At 45.9% G+C, this 16,797-nt stretch overlaps 1 protein-coding gene across 2 annotated transcripts in view; it reads left to right on the top strand.

The window, feature by feature from the left end:
- LOC124135745 overlaps positions 1–16,797 on the top strand; it is a 35,441-nt gene extending 18,644 nt beyond the window's left edge. For both annotated transcript variants that reach the window (XM_046501267.2, XM_046501268.2), the window contains exons 6-7: positions 7,606–7,723; positions 10,830–16,797. In XM_046501267.2, the coding sequence (XP_046357223.2) occupies positions 7,606–7,723; positions 10,830–11,069 (358 nt within the window). In that variant the 3' untranslated portion in view covers positions 11,070–16,797. The remainder of the gene's footprint in view (positions 1–7,605; positions 7,724–10,829) is intronic.

Raw genomic sequence — 16,797 nt, 5'->3', positions numbered from 1 at the left:
AGGGATGGCCATTTGCCTCGGTGGAAACATCATCTGTCCCCCTTCTCCGGGATAAAGCACACTCCGGTGCCTGCTACCCTGGAGAGGGCGGAATTCCTCCGTGCCGAGGTCGACGCACTTCTTATGAAGGCTGCGATCGAACTGGTTCCCGTGGGACAGGAAAGCGAGGGCTTCTACTCGACATATTTCCTAGTCACCAAAAAAGACGGAGGGTTCAGGCCTATTCTCAATCTGAGAAGGCTGAACAAACTTATAGAGGTACCGTCCTTCAGGATGGAGACACTGCGCTCGGTGATCTCAGCTGTCGAGACCGGAGAATGGCTAACGTCAATAGACCTAAAAGACGCCTATCTCCACGTACCTATACACCCCGAGTTCAAGAAATACCTCAGGTTTTCTTTCGACGGGAGGTGTTGTCAGTTCTGCCATCCGTACCTCGACGACTGGTTACTAAGAGCTCTATCGCAATCCCTGAGTCAGATAGCTACACAACAAGTGATAGATATTCTGATCACTCTAGGGTGGATAGTCAATCTCAAGAAGTCAGATCTGAGCCCTACTCAGAATCTAGTCTTCCTAGGGGCGAATTTCAACACGGTGAGCGGACTTGTATCTCTGTCACAAGATCGCATTACCAAGGTCAGAAGTGTTACTTCCCAGTTCCATCTGTCCACCAGTCACACTGCTCGTACATGGCTCCAGTTACTGGGCAACATGGCGGCGACAGTGGATGTGGTTTGGCGGGCGCGCTTGAGAATGAGACCCATTCAACAAGCGCTCCGTCGACTTTGGGTGAACTCGGAAGATCTCGAGACTGTTCTCGAGACTCCGCAGTGGCTCAATGCACACCTTCAGTGGTGGACCGAGGTCGGGAATCTGTCCCGGGGGCTCCCCCTCGACACTCCCGTGCCGTCTCTCACAGTTCAAACAGACGCGTTACTCTCCGGCTGGGGAGGCGTTCTGAACGATCACACTGCCTCGGGACTATGGTCCCAGCAGGAGATCAAACTGCATATCAATGTGCTAGAACTGAGAGCGGTCAGGTTGGTGTTCCAACGCTTCCTGGATCTGCTTCGTGGCCAAGTGGTGCGTCTAGAGATGGACAACCAAACGGCGATGACTTACATCCGGAAGCAGGGGGGAACGGTGTCTCCGTCGCTTCTCCAAGAGACGTGGCAGTTCCTCCTATGGTGCGACTCACACGTTATCAGGGTGCTACCTGTTTATCTCCCGGGGGTAGACAACGTCCGTGCGGACGCTCTGTCTCGCCGGATCCTCGCTCCTCACGAGTGGAGGCTCGACCCGGGGATATTCGGGATTATCTCCCAGTTATACGGGTCGTTCCAGGTGGATCTGTTTGCGTCTGGGGTGAATCACCAGACACCAACGTTCTGCTCCCGAGTCCCCGACCCGAGGTCGGTGGCACCGGACGCCTTCCAGCTAGATTGGACGGACAGAATACTGTGGGCATTCCTCCCAGTACCTCTGATTTCCAAGGTCCTGTCTCAGCTAGCCACTCAGCCTGCGCGACTACTTGTGCTCCTGGCACCCCTTTGGTCGGCGCAGAGTTGGTTTCCAGTCATACTCAGGTTTCTGGCTCAGCCTCCTGTTCTATTACCTTTACGACCGGACCTCCTATCCCAGAACGAGGCCCTCCACCCGAATCCCAGGATTCAGTGGGTGGCTTGGCCACTGTCCGGAATCGCCTCCAGGAGAGCGGTATTCCTGCACGAGTTGCAGACACAATACTGGCTTCGCGGAGGGATTCGACAAACGTTCAGTACGAGGATAGATGGGCCTGCTATGCGCGCTGGTGTGTCGATAGAATGATTGCAGATCCCTTTTCTGCAGATCTCGTAGCCGTACTTGAGTTCCTCCAGTCGCGACTAGATGTCGGCCTGGCCGCATCGACAGTCCGGGGGTACTCTACAGCTATCGCTGCCTTTCACGTCCCCGTCGACGGGGCACTTTTGGGTGCGCACCCATTAGTGCAGCGTTTTTTAGCAGGTGTGGACAGGATCCGACCGCCTGTCCGGCGGATCAGTCCCCCTTGGGAATTGTCAATCGTTCTTGATTGGCTGTCCGGTCCTTCTTTTCGGGATCTGTCGTCTCTCTCTCTTCAGCTGTTGAGCTGGAAGACGGCGTTCCTTGTGGCGGTAACGTCCGGCAGACGGGTAGGCGACATTCACGCAATGTCAGCCGATCCCGAACTAACTGTCTTTCACCGGGACAGGGTCAGTATTCGCCTGCCGGACTCTTACCGTCCTAAGGTCGCACACGCCTTCCACGTGACGGCTCCTATTGAGCTACCTGCTCTTTCACAGCCTTCCTCGTCGGGGACCACTACAAGACATGCTTATGTCTTGGATGTCCGCAGGACCCTTAAGTCCTATATCAGCAGAACTAAGGGTATCCGTAAGGATAATCAACTATTTTGCTGTTATGGCGGTAGGAAGGCTGGCTCACCTGCGAGCAAACAAACTATCTCGCGGTGGATAGTCTCTACTATATGTACGGCGTACACGCTTCAAGGCAGGGACCCCCCTACCAAGTTGAAGGCTCATTCGGTTAGAGCAGTGGCTACGACACAAGCGTATGCTGCGGCTCTGCCCATTGAGGAGATCTGCTCCGCGGCTATTTGGAGCCAGCCGAGCACGTTCATCAAACATTACCAACTCGACAAACACTCAAGCGAGCGTGCTCGGTTTGGTCAGTCAGTTCTCCGAACTGGGCAAAGTTCTACATCTCTAGCCGATTGAGCCTTCGAGATTTTAGACCGCCCGGACCGGTTATAACACTGCTCAGTAACGGTCCGGATTTTATCTTCTACGGTCGATACAATACCAGCCATTACTAGTCGATAATCATCGTAATTGCACATGCACTCCTTCGATTACGGGGACCCTCTGGCCTAGCTCTGTGCGGGTTTATAGTCTCTCGTGATCTGTGCCCCCAATATCACTTGTTCAAAAAAGTGGGTGGGGTGGGGGGTGTGTGTGTCTCGAGTTCTCGATATGATAAGCCACAAAGAATGGCTCTTTTCATTGTGTATGGTCGATAACGCCCTGTCTCCAGCCCCCGCCTTTCGACGGTGGTGCCTCACGATAAGGTTGGTTCCATTTATTGAACTCTTGTTTATTCATTGAAATAATCAAAATACGATGTATTTATGCACGCTTGTTGCTGACGGATGCCACTTCCTAGATTATCTTTAGGAGTCTATCTTGATGCAATAAGTGCCCCAAGGAGGATTTAATCTGAAAGAGAATTTTACAAACCTGTAGAGGTTATGAATTCTCTGATGAAATCCTCCTTGGGGCACGGCCACCCGCCTCCCCACATTCCGTCAGCATTAGACATATGGAAAGTGATTTGGGTGAGAGTTGCTTCCCTTGGCGTGACGCGCCGTGGAGGGTGAGGCACCATAAGGGTGGACGTATATCATACAAAAACAAAGTTTTTTGTGTGGTAACAATTTTTATTAAGGAAAATGGTTACAACTATGTCATGTAGATTTTCTTGAGCCAGGAAAATGCAATAAGTGCCCCAAGGAGGATTTCATCAGAGAATTCATAACCTCTACAGGTTTGTAAAAAAATTTTATTTATCCTGCATTACTCCTTAATGCATTTACTGCTAACCTTACAACCTTTTGTAGAACTCGCCACTGTCATGTGACCGGATGTGACTTCACATCAAATCATATTACTGCTTGTCGTCGACAGGGAAGGACATGTCTCACTTGGCTCTCCCATGATCTATTCTTTTAATTCAGTGGTTGGCATACTGCTACCACACTGCGATGAGTGATGTATTCCTTTCATATTATTTTCACTTGATTGTGTATTAATAATTATATGCGAGTGTTTTCCTTGTAAAAAGACCCCCACCACCTGGCTTGTTGTTTCTGCCATTTTGAAATTGCATTACATTTGTTCATCTCTTACCGAGATAGTCAAGTTTGTTTGCAATTCTTTGTTAGGTATTAACATGCTTATGTATATTTAAATACCTGTAGCCTTTGGCATAGTGTTTTGGGGCGTTTGTATTTTATAAACTTTAAAAAATATTTGCCGATTGCAACCGTGTGGTCTTCTTTGGCATGCTCAAGTCTTCTTCAACTACAACTTCTAATTTTGTGTAACACATGCAGTTTTGCACTCAGGTTTGCACTCCAAACTTCAAATTTTTGTTCACCTCTCTCTTCACCGAGGTTCTCCATTTTTAGGTAAGTCACTCACAAGCGTATTTTACAGCAGTCCCATGCTGCTGCAAGGAAGATGTCTCAGTCGCAGGACGCTACTGTCCTCAAGTGGCTGCTGACATTCATTCAACTCCATGTACTACGACTTCGGACTCAATCGTGAGTGTCGCACCTGATTAATTTTTTCAGGTATCTATGGCCTCCACAGTGACGGTCCCTGGGCGCTTCTACTGGGTTGAACCCGGCCAAGCCATGATCCAGTCAACACCTACAGGCGTCTCATCACAAGGGCTTGTGCCAAGCGCAGCATCTGCCTACGCCCTCCTGGATGCTTCAACAATGACTACAGCCTCAGGGCTTCCAGCGTATCCTGCGATGTCTTCAATGCTGGGTCAGCTTAGAGCTGCACCACCTATCTACCCGGTCTAGGGCAACCTATGTACACACAGCCTATGGCACCATACATCACAGATGGATCAGGCACTTGTGCCTGTGTTCCAATCCAATCCAATCCAATCAACATCTGCCTCACACCAGACGTCAGCGACTCCAGCTGAGCGCTCCACGTCGACCAGCATGGCCGTCGACTAGGGCCGACACATCAGCACATGTGTGGGTTTCATCATGCATCATGTTCCACCTCCACCTGCCACATAGACTGGTTTGCCCTTGTGGCAGCAGTCTATGACAGAGGTATCCAGTGCTTGTGCTGATGCACCAGCTACATGCCACTAGCACCTGAAATAGCCCTAGCCCTTACTATTACATCAGCGCCTGCTGTACCAGATGCCATTGATACATTCTACGCCTTCAAAATGACCATGTGGTAGCAGTCTATGACACAGTGGTATCTAGCGTTGGCGGCAATGTACCAGCCACTCCTGCCGCTGAGCCTCAACGCCGGAGACAACACAAGTACTTGTGAGTACGTCAGCGTCTGCTGTACATCAGACACTTGTGAGACCATCTATGCCATCCACGTAGACTGGTACGACGTCAATTACCTTTTATGCTACATCCCCTATGTGGATATATTATCTCGGGGTTGGGTCTCCACCCGCGAGGCCTACGCACCGCACTAGAAGCCGCTCATCGGTATGGGAATTGCTACCGCTCCGAGTCTTCTGAAGGTTCATCGGATGAGGATTGGGATTCATCTGTGGTAGCCTGCAGTGTTCCCGCTGTCTTTTGAAACTGCCAGTCCTTGGGGACTGGCAACTTTAAAAATCTCCAGTCCCCCCTAATTTTTGCCAGTCTCAACTTTCAACAAATAAAAGAAAATATGAAAATTATTTGTTTTCAATTCTTTCAACATAATGTTCAGTGCAAAGATGTCATCTCTGAAGTAACTTAGTTAGGTCTATATGTCATTCACGCTAACTTCAGTCACAATTTTCTCTTCTTCTTTTTTTAATATTTTGAGACGAAGTCGCTACAAATGGATATTTAACCTAGAAATAGACAAGGGGAAACCCTGATGGTAACAGACAAGCTGACTTTGTTTGAAAATTGTAGTTATATGAATATCACCAATGTTTTGTTCAACAACAAAGATTTCTAAGGTACTTTATTTGCCGGTCCACAGGGACTGGCAGTCACATGAATTACCAGTCCAAGCCTAATTTTACCGGTAAAAAACTGGTAATTACCGGTAAACGGGAACGCTGGGCAGGTTTACCCACCTCAGCTTGGCACAGATGGTGGATTGAATGGCAAACCGACTCACAAGCGGTAGGTCCATCACCTGGCCCAGGTCTGACAAGGACACCATTTGATCCCACCCTACAGTGATACCACCGGACCCAGTACTCAGGGATATGGATTAGGCGTTAGATGAAAAAATTATCCAAGTTGACACTTGCACAAGCTTTTAAGATGCCCAAATGTAGGAAAGTTTACTTTCCTATTCATGTCTTTGAAATGAAGTGGCTGACCAGACGCTTTTGGTAGAAGGACCCTCAGAGGATGACTGGCTCATCGAAGCAGACCATACTTAACATTCCAGATGTTAGGTTCGTTTTCATTGAGGCCGAGGTCAGACACTCACTTAAGCTTTGGCATTCTCATTCTGGGCCTCAATGAGACCAAAGCCAATAGTCTAAACCACTTACGGACAGTGGTAAACTTTTCAGCATAAAATGGAGGTCTGATTTTTCCTCAACCTTCGGTAGCGCCTGGCCTCAGGCTTAGGATCTGTGAAAGTTGCTGTCAAATCTCCCGTCTAGCGGTGTACATTCAACATTGGCTAAATGATTCCACGGAGAGGGGTTAGTACTCTCATTGAATTTGTTTCATGTGGCATCTGGTAGACATGAGCCGTACCAAACTTAAAGAGCTTCACACTTTCAAGATCAGCTAGACATTTGACAGAATCGTCATATGCTACCCTGTACCAACCTGTTGGGATCATTGTCAACAGGTCAGCGCCAGGCGTGGAGATGGAGATCATGGAGATCAATTTGCGCCTACACCGGCCAAGTCACACATCTTGACTGTTTACCACAAAACACAATGGACTCTCCGTTGTGTGGGGTTCGTACCTCGCCTTCAGCATATTGGGGGATTCAAGGTTAATGCACAGAGTGATATAAAATATCAACAGTTAAGAACTCTGACTGTAAAAACCTAGAATTAGGTCTAATGGGTCTAATCTAATGGGGGCGGTGCAGGGTCATTGTTCCAAATTGGTTTGCTTACTTACTGGTACAAATGGTTGCAACCTTTCAGTTAGATGCCTGTTGCTGTTCATCATTGTAACCGAGTCACTAACTTCAGTAGACCACTGGTGTCAACATGCGCATTATCAAGGGACACATGGAGTACGAGGCACCTGTCTTCACCGTCACCTCAATATAAGAACAGCAGCACCTGTGTGTCGTCGTACCTTGGCGATCGGTTGAGGAGCACTTTGATTTAGTGTACATGGGAGCTGGAAGTGGTTAGCTTACAAAACACTATTTTCCAGGTCTTGTCCAGACACGACATGACACGACTGAAAGCCCTCCTGTAGTTGATTTTTCAACTTTCACAACCTTGTAGACAACAAACTGCTACCTGCTCTCCAACTGCCACATCCACTCTTGTCAGTGGCTTGGCGAAGTTACATCCAGTCACATGACAGCAGTGATGGTCCTACAAAAAGCAGACCCAGCTTGGCGATGTCTCTTTTGTCGTTAGGTAAGCAGTAAATGCATTTAGGAGTAATGCAGGATAAGTATACAAATGTAAAAAATATTTAGATCTTACTAATTCCAAAGATAAAGATATTTTAACATCAATGTGTTCTTCCTGTAAATATTACCAAAAAGATGAATGCCATGCATTATTAATATGTCCAGCATATGAAGATATAAGAATCAAATACTTACCTGACTTATTATACATATCAACACTGTTTACAGGGTGACTCTTCTGACTGTGATTGGCACATGGACCGTACTCTTGTTGTATTGGTTAGTCTTGGCTCACCAGCTAGAGTATGCTGTAGAAACAAATGTGCACCGTCTCTCTGAAACACTGGTAAGTTACTATTGTTTACTTGTTTATAAACCATAAACAATATTATCAGTCCTCACCTGCATTCTGTATGTCTCTGGCTACAACAAAATAGTGAACAGATTCCATTCTCAAGAGCTTACCCCACAGTGCAGTTAGTTTTTCAGATACATTTTCTGAGTTTCTTTTTGCATGAACTCAACTCTCTGTGTGTATATTTGTGTTTGTAAATGATGTTGATGATATTAATCATAGACTGTAGAATAGGAATTAGCAAGCAGTAATTATTATTTTAACAATAAATACAAAATGATTAGATAACATTCAACAAGATTCTATGAAATGTTGTTGGTTCCATGTGCTGCATGTTCAACACACGCTCATCTCTCAAGTCATAGTAACTGTGGTTCTCTTCTTTCCTTGTATTTGCATACAGTGAAACCCTGTTCATCCCGACAGTACCGCTCCCAGTAAAATCTTATGGATTCACACATTTCCAGATTTACGAAACATGGATGTGGAGTGATCATGGTAGTAGTCCTTCACTTACCCTGCTCCTTAATGCATCTACTGCTTACCTTACGACAGAGAAAGACACCGCTTCACGATGGTCCTGGGTGAAGAAAAAGTATTGTTTCCTCTGCCAGTCTACTTTTTGCAGGAACCATTGCCGTTATCATGTGACAGATTGTGATCTCACAACCAATTCACATTCCTGCTCGTCGTCCAACTGACCAAGAAGATTCCGGGGTAGAATAGGTCTTCAGCAACCGATGCTTGCCGTAAAAGGTGACTATGCTTGTCGTAAAAGGCGTGATCGGGTGTTCATGTCATCGATCCCAATTGCGTGGATCGTAGATCATGCTTTAATCACTGGATTGTCTGGTCCAGACTCGATTATTTACAGGCCGCTGTCATATAGCTGGAATATTGCTGAGTGTGGCGTTAAACATCAAACAAATCCTCTACCAGGGGGGTTATACAATGACAATCGGCAATCATTTGAAAGTTTTTGTAAGGTAAAGAATCAAGATCCCACAACAGCATCGCCTCAATTCTTAGCTGAATACATCTTACACTTGTGTACCAAAAGACACTTGAAAGTTAGCACCATTACAAAGTATTTGGTAGCGCTTAATTCAGTGTTGGACGTTTCGGAGAATTGCAAAATCACTAAGGTCCTGGAACTGTATACAGGCCCTACTACGCTCTTTCAGGCTTGAGGATCAGAAGGCCCAAATTTCGTCACCCCTGCATGGGTTTTGAATGTGCTGTGTTGAGGATCATCCATTTACGACCTGCCCTGCAGTGGCCTTGGCATCACCCGTGTCCGTTCTGAGCATGGTCAGCTGGTGTTGCACCTCGGGTTGTGCTGGGATTTCATTGCGAAAAATCAACTACCAGGCCAACCCTACAGGTCCTTCACCATTCCACCAAGCTCTATGATCGTAGGGATCAAAGATGACGGTGAACTCCGCTTGTGCCCTGTACACACACTACAAGTTTTCATTCGCTGCTAAAAAAGGTGCCTCTCGCGGAAACTGCTATTCATTCCCGTATCCCGTATCCCGTACATCCACGACCGAAGTTAGTCGCAACACAATATTTCTATGGTTACACACAGTCATCCTGCAGACTTACGAGATCGCTAACCTTAATCCAACGAGGGCGAACAAATCTTCACAAGATCAGAGCAGTTGCCTCAGCCATGGCTCTACACAGCAACTGTTCTATTAGAGCAATCATGGAAGGATGTTTTTGGAGGTCAGACACGGTTTTCGCCAACCATTATCTTCATGATGTGGCACTTAAAGTTGCGAAGGCATTTGTAGCTTTGGCCCTCGGGGAGTAGCCCAGCAGGTAACCACTCAAATGAAGTCTTCCTGTCGGGAGCCAGTCTTGCCTGACCCATGCAGTGTTGAGTCTGACACACCCGACACGGGGACTTTTCAAGCTTTTCAGCTTTGGCTTGGTAACACAGTATGTAAAGATTTTAGCTTAAACTAATATTCTATTTTTAACTGTTTGTTTACTTGGGACTTACCCTCAATTCTCATGTTCTTTCTGTAAATAAGACTGAACCAACGCTTTGTGATTATGAGCATACAGTTTCCTTGACAACTTGTCTTTAGAAGGGTTTATAATTATTGAGGGTTTTTTTCAGATCTGATGAGATACCCACCGTCATACCGTCTGATACAGATGCATTAAGGAGTCCATTACTAAGTCCAAGGGCCCACCTGTCTCAGACTTGCCTCCCTACTATAGCTTGTTGGCTGTGTAGAGTTGTGTCCCTTAGCTTATTTGCCGTTACTGGTAAAGTTCTTGATTCATATATCCCGGGCTGTTAAGTTTGGGATATCTGTCCTTCTTCAAACACAGGAGTCCATCAGTGGGTCCACAACACTTTATTTGTGATATAATAATTACAGCATCTATATGATCACGATTGTGGTAATGGGACAGACATGGCCAGGCAGCATCTCAGAGGTGTCAGAGAGCCAACCTGCCTAGCTCTGTCAGAAGGTCAAGTCCTGACTAACAGGAAGTATTCTTATTTTAACCAGTCAAATCACTGACGTATCGAATATGATACCTCTCTGGTCAGCCTGCAGTATCTTACACCTCATCCTGATGTCAAGCTTCAGTGGCCAACCGGCCATACTCTAGCGCTAATTTGGAGCCACTGACCTGCACATGACTCCGTGCTGTTGGCCATTGTTATAATAGTCCAGCTGCTGTTATAATTTGTATTGGGCAGTGCTGTGAATATTTATCTATATATATATTTAACTTATTTAACTCAGGAAATATATAAGACATATATAAACTCCCTGTTAAAACCTATACCCTGCCTTCGATACCAACTGCCTACAATACATATGAAACCCCACATCACTCACCCACAAGAAATGAGGATAGTGTTCACAATGGCTGCTAAGCATACATGGATTAGTCCTCTAGTCCTTGTCAAACAGGCCAATAGTGAAAGCATCAAAAGGACCAATCAAAATGACTAATTTGCCATTGGAAAGGGTTTAGCTATACTTTATAATAATAAGGACTAGTAGACTAAAACAGTAAGTTTCATTCTCTGATTATGTGCTCAATATGAACTCTTTTTTTCCAGGGTGACCTTGTGGACACTGACCTTGACCTCCAGATATTTCATACAGTGCTGAGTTATTGGCGTACACGCTGCTTACCACCTACCACACATGGCACATTGTCCATACTGAGTGTTCTTCCTGTGCGGGACGTCATGTACTATCTACAGTACTACAGCCTCCCTATCATCACTGTACTTCTTACACCGGTGCTCAGTCTCATGGTGGCTCTCTGTCAGGTATACAGGCTAGAAGCTGTGTAGGAGTATTCACGTCTGAAAAATACAATGGGAAAACATGTGGCTCACTTCTTACACACTGTTGCATGTGTCTCACTTTGCTCACACATATCTCATGTAGCTCACTGTTCTCACACACATCTCATGTAGCTCACTGTTCTCACACACATCTCATGCAGCTCACTGTTCTCACACACATCTAATGCAGCTCACTGTTCTCACACACATCTCATGTAGCTCACTGTTCTCACACACATCTCATGCAGCTCACTGTTCTCACACACATCTAATGCAGCTCACTGTTCTCACACACATCTCATGTAGCTCACTGTTCTCACACACATCTCATGCATCTCACTGTTCTCACACACATCTCATGTAGCTCACTGTTCTCACACACATCTCATGCAGCTCACTGTTCTCACACACATCCCATGTAGCTCACTGTTCTCACACACATCTCATGTAGCTCACTGTTCTCACACACATCTCATGCAGCTCACTGTTCTCACACACATCTCATGCAGCTCACTGTTCTCACACACATCTCATGTAGCTCACTGTTCTCACACACATCTCATGCAGCTCAATGTTCTCACACACATCTCATGCAGCTCACTGTTCTCACACACATCCCATGTAGCTCACTGTTCTCACACATCTCATGTAGCTCACTGTTCCCACACATCTCTTGCAGCTCACTGTTCCCACACATCTCATGTAGCTCACTGTTCCCACACATCTCATGTAGCTCACTGTTCTCACACACATCTCATGTAGCTCACTGTTCTCACACACATCTCATGTAGCTCACTGTTCTCACACATCTCATGCAGCTCAATGTTCTCACACACATCTCATGTAGCTCAATGTTCTCACACACATCTCATGTAGCTCACTGTTCTCACACACATCTCATGCAGCTCACTGTTCTCACACACATCTCATGCAGCTCACTGTTCTCACACACATCCCATGTAGTTCACTGTTCTCACACATCTCATGTAGCTCACTGTTCCCACACACCTCATGTAGCTCACTGTTATCACATATCTCATATAGCTCACTTTTGCCACACACCTCATGTAGCTCACTGTTATCACATATCTCATATAGCTCACTTTTACCACACACCCCATGTAGCTCACTGTTATCACATATCTCATATAGCTCACTTTTACCACACACCTCATGTAGCTCACTGTTTTCACATATCTCACGTAGCTCACTGTTCCCACACACCTAATGTAGCTCACTGTCATCACATATCTCATATAGCTCACTTTTACCACACACCTCATGTAGCTCACTGTTATCACATATCTCATGTAGCTCACTGTTCCCACACATCTCATGTAGCTCACTGTTATCACATATCTCATGTAGCTCACTTTTACCACACACCTCATGTAGCTCACTGTTATCACATATCTCATATAGCTCACTTTTACCATACACAGCTTATGTAGTTCACTGTTCCCACACACACATCTCATGTAGCTCACTCTTCCCACACACCTCATGCAGCTCACTGTTCCCACACACCTCATGTAGCTCACTGTTCCCAAACACCTCATGTAGCTCACTGTTCCCACACACCTCACGTAGCTCACTGTTCCCACACACCTCATGTAGCTCACTGTTCCCACACACCTCATATAGCTCACTGTTCCCACACACCTCATGTAGCTCACTGTTCCCACACACCTCATGTAGCTCACTGTTCCCACACACCTCATGTAGCTCACTGTCCCCACACACCTCATGTAGCTTACTGTTCCCACACATATCTCATATAGCTCACTGTTCCCACACACCTCATGTAGCTCACTGTTCCCACACACTTCATATAGCTTACTGTTCCCACACACCTCATGTAGCTCACTGTTCCCACACACCTAATGTAGCTCACTGTTCCCACACACCTCATGTAGCTTACTGTTCCCACACACCTCATGTAGCTCACTGTTCCCACACACCTCATGTAGCTCACTGTTCCCACACACCTCATGTAGCTCACTGTTCCCACACACCTCATGTAGCTCACTGTTCCCACACACCTCATGTAGCTCACTGTTCCCACACACCTCATGTAGCTCACTGTTCCCACACACCTCATGTAGCTCACTGTTCCCACACACCTCATATAGCTCACTGTTCCCACACACCCCATGTAGCTCACTGTTATCACATATCTCATGTAGCTCAATGTTCCCACACACCTCATGTAGCTCACTGTTATCACATATCTCATATAGCTCACTTTTGCCACACACCTCATGTAGCTCACTGTTATCACATATCTCATATAGCTCACTTTTACCACACACCTCATGTAGCTCACTGTTTTCACATATCTCTCGTAGCTCACTGTTCCCACACACCTCATGTAGCTCACTGTCATCACATATCTCATATAGCTCACTGTTCCCACACACCTCATGTAGCTCACTGTTATCACATATCTCATATAGCTCACTTTTACCACACACCTCATGTAGCTCACTGTTATCACATATCTCATGTAGCTCACTGTCCCCACACATCTCATGTAGCTCACTGTTATCACATATCTCATGTAGCTCACTTTTACCACACACCTCATGTAGCTCACTGTTATCACATATCTCATATAGCTCACTTTTACCATACACAGCTTATGTAGTTCACTGTTCCCACACACACATCTCATGTAGCTCACTCTTCCCACACACCTCATGCAGCTCACTGTTCCCACACACCTCATGTAGCTCACTGTTCCCAAACACCTCATGTAGCTCACTGTTCCCACACACCTCATGTAGCTCACTCTTCCCACACACCTCATGTAGCTCACTGTTCCCACACACCTCATGTAGCTCACTGTTCCCACACACCTCATGTAGCTCACTGTTCCCACACACCTCATGTAGCTCACTGTTCCCACACACCTCATGTAGCTCACTGTTCCCACACACCTCATGTAGCTCACTGTTCCCACACACCTCATGTAGCTCACTGTTCCCACACACCTCATGTAGCTCACTGTTCCAACACACCTCATGTAGCTCACTGTTCCCACACACCCCATGTAGCTCACTGTTCCCACACACCTCATATAGCTCACTGTTCCCACACACCTCATGTAGCTCACTGTTCCCACACACCTCATGTAGCTCACTGTTCCAACACACCTCATATAGCTCACTGTTCCCACACACCCCATGTAGCTCACTGTTATCACATATCTCATGTAGCTCAATGTTCCCACACACCTCATGTAGCTCACTGTTATCACATATCTCATATAGCTCACTTTTGCCACACACCTCATGTAGCTCACTGTTATCACATATCTCATATAGCTCACTTTTACCACACACCTCATGTATCTCACTGTTATCACATATCTCATATAGCTCACTTTTACCACACACCTCATGTAGCTCACTGTTTTCATATATCTCACGTAGCTCACTGTTCCCACACACCTCATGTAGCTCACTGTCATCACATATCTCATATAGCTCACTGTTCCCACACACCTCATGTAGCTCACTGTTATCACATATCTCATATAGCTCACTTTTACCACACACCTCATGTAGCTCACTGTTATGACATATCTCATGTAGCTCACTGTTATCACATATCTCATATAGCTCACTTTTACCACACACCTCATGTAGCTCACTGTTATCACATATCTCATATAGCTCACTTTTACCACACACCTCATGTAGCTCACTGTTATCACATATCTCATGTAGCTCACTGTTCCCACACATCTCATGTAGCTCACTGTTATCACATATCTCATGTAGCTCACTTTTACCACACACCTAATGTAGCTCACTGTTATCACATATCTCATATAGCTCACTTTTACCATACACAGCTTATGTAGTTCACTGTTCCCACACACACATCTCATGTAGCTCACTCTTCCCACACACCTCATGCAGCTCACTGTTCCCACACACCTCATGTAGCTCACTGTTCCCACACACCTCATGTAGCTCACTGTTCCCACACACCTCATGTATCTCACTGTTCCCACACACCTCATGTAGCTCACTGTTCCCACACACCTCATATAGCTCACTGTTCCCACACACCCCATGTAGCTCACTGTTATCACATATCTCATGTAGCTCAATGTTCCCACACACCTCATGTAGCTCACTGTTCCCACACACCTCATGTAGCTCACTGTTCCCACACACCTCATGTAGCTCACTGTTCCCACACACCTCATGTAGCTCACTGTTCCCACACATATCTCATATAGCTCACTGTTCCCACACACCTCATGTAGCTCACTGTTCCCACACACCTCATGTAGCTCACTGTTCCCACACACCTCATGTAGCTCACTGTTCCCACACACCTCATGTAGCTCACTGTTCCCACACACCTCATGTAGCTCACTGTTCCCACACACCTCATATAGCTCACTGTTCCCACACACCTCATATAGCTCACTGTTCCCACACACCCCATGTAGCTCACTGTTATCACATATCTCATGTAGCTCACTTTTGCCACACACCTCATGTAGCTCACTGTTATCACATATCTCATGTAGCTCACTTTTGCCACACACCCCATGTAGCTCACTGTTATCACATATCTCATATAGCTCACTTTTACCACACACCTCATGTAGCTCACTGTTCCCACACACCTCATGTAGCTCACTGTTCCCACACACCTCATGTAGCTCACTGTTCCCACACACCTCATGTAGCTCACTGTTCCCACACATATCTCATATAGCTCACTGTTCCCACACACCTCATGTAGCTCACTGTTCCCACACACCTCATGTAGCTCACTGTTCCCACACACCTCATGTAGCTCACTGTTCCCACACACCTCATGTAGCTCACTGTTCCCACACACCTCATGTAGCTCACTGTTCCCACACACCTCATATAGCTCACTGTTCCCACACACCCCATGTAGCTCACTGTTATCACATATCTCATGTAGCTCACTTTTGCCACACACCTCATGTAGCTCACTGTTATCACATATCTCATGTAGCTCACTTTTGCCACACACCCCATGTAGCTCACTGTTATCACATATCTCATATAGCTCACTTTTGCCACACACCTCATGTAGCTCACTGTTATCACATATCTCATGTAGCTCACTGTTCCCACACACCTCATGTAGCTCACTGTTCCCACACACCTCATATAGCTCACTGTTCCCACACACCTCATATAGCTCACTGTTCCCACACACCTCATGTAGCTCACTGTTCCCACACACCTCATGTAGCTCACTGTTCCCACACATATCTCATGTATCACTGTCCTCTTTTTTTATTAATCATGATAGTAAAATTTGTATTACAATAAACAAGTGTCAATATCAGCAAAGCTTTGTTGAGGATATAATTTGTTTAGTTTTAGTTCATTTAGTTCACGCTGTCCTGTTGGTGCTTCACTATGTGTTAAATGGGAATTGTGTTGTATCAATGTGCAATTATCATGCTAACTGGACAGGCGATTGTTTTTTTTATTATATTCAATAGTTTGAAGAAGAAATTATGGTGCACCACTGTGTTTTGAGTGCATTGGTGAATATCTACATCATGAACATGTTTTTGTGGGTGTGAAGGGTGAAAAGTTGTGCTTTCACTACCATTGAATTTACAATCTATCAAATCAGCTGCTAGTATATTGTGCAGGGTATTCTGTGCTCATGTTTGATATATATTTATCTTGTATTAATGAAAATAAAAGTGTATTTTCGTTAA

Source organism: Haliotis rufescens, unplaced genomic scaffold (genome assembly GCF_023055435.1).
Source record: "Haliotis rufescens isolate VD_foot unplaced genomic scaffold, xgHalRufe1.0.p SCAF_1, whole genome shotgun sequence".
Classification (NCBI taxonomy): Eukaryota; Metazoa; Mollusca; class Gastropoda; order Lepetellida; family Haliotidae; genus Haliotis; species Haliotis rufescens.
This window is presented reverse-complemented; position numbering and strand designations above follow the sequence as displayed.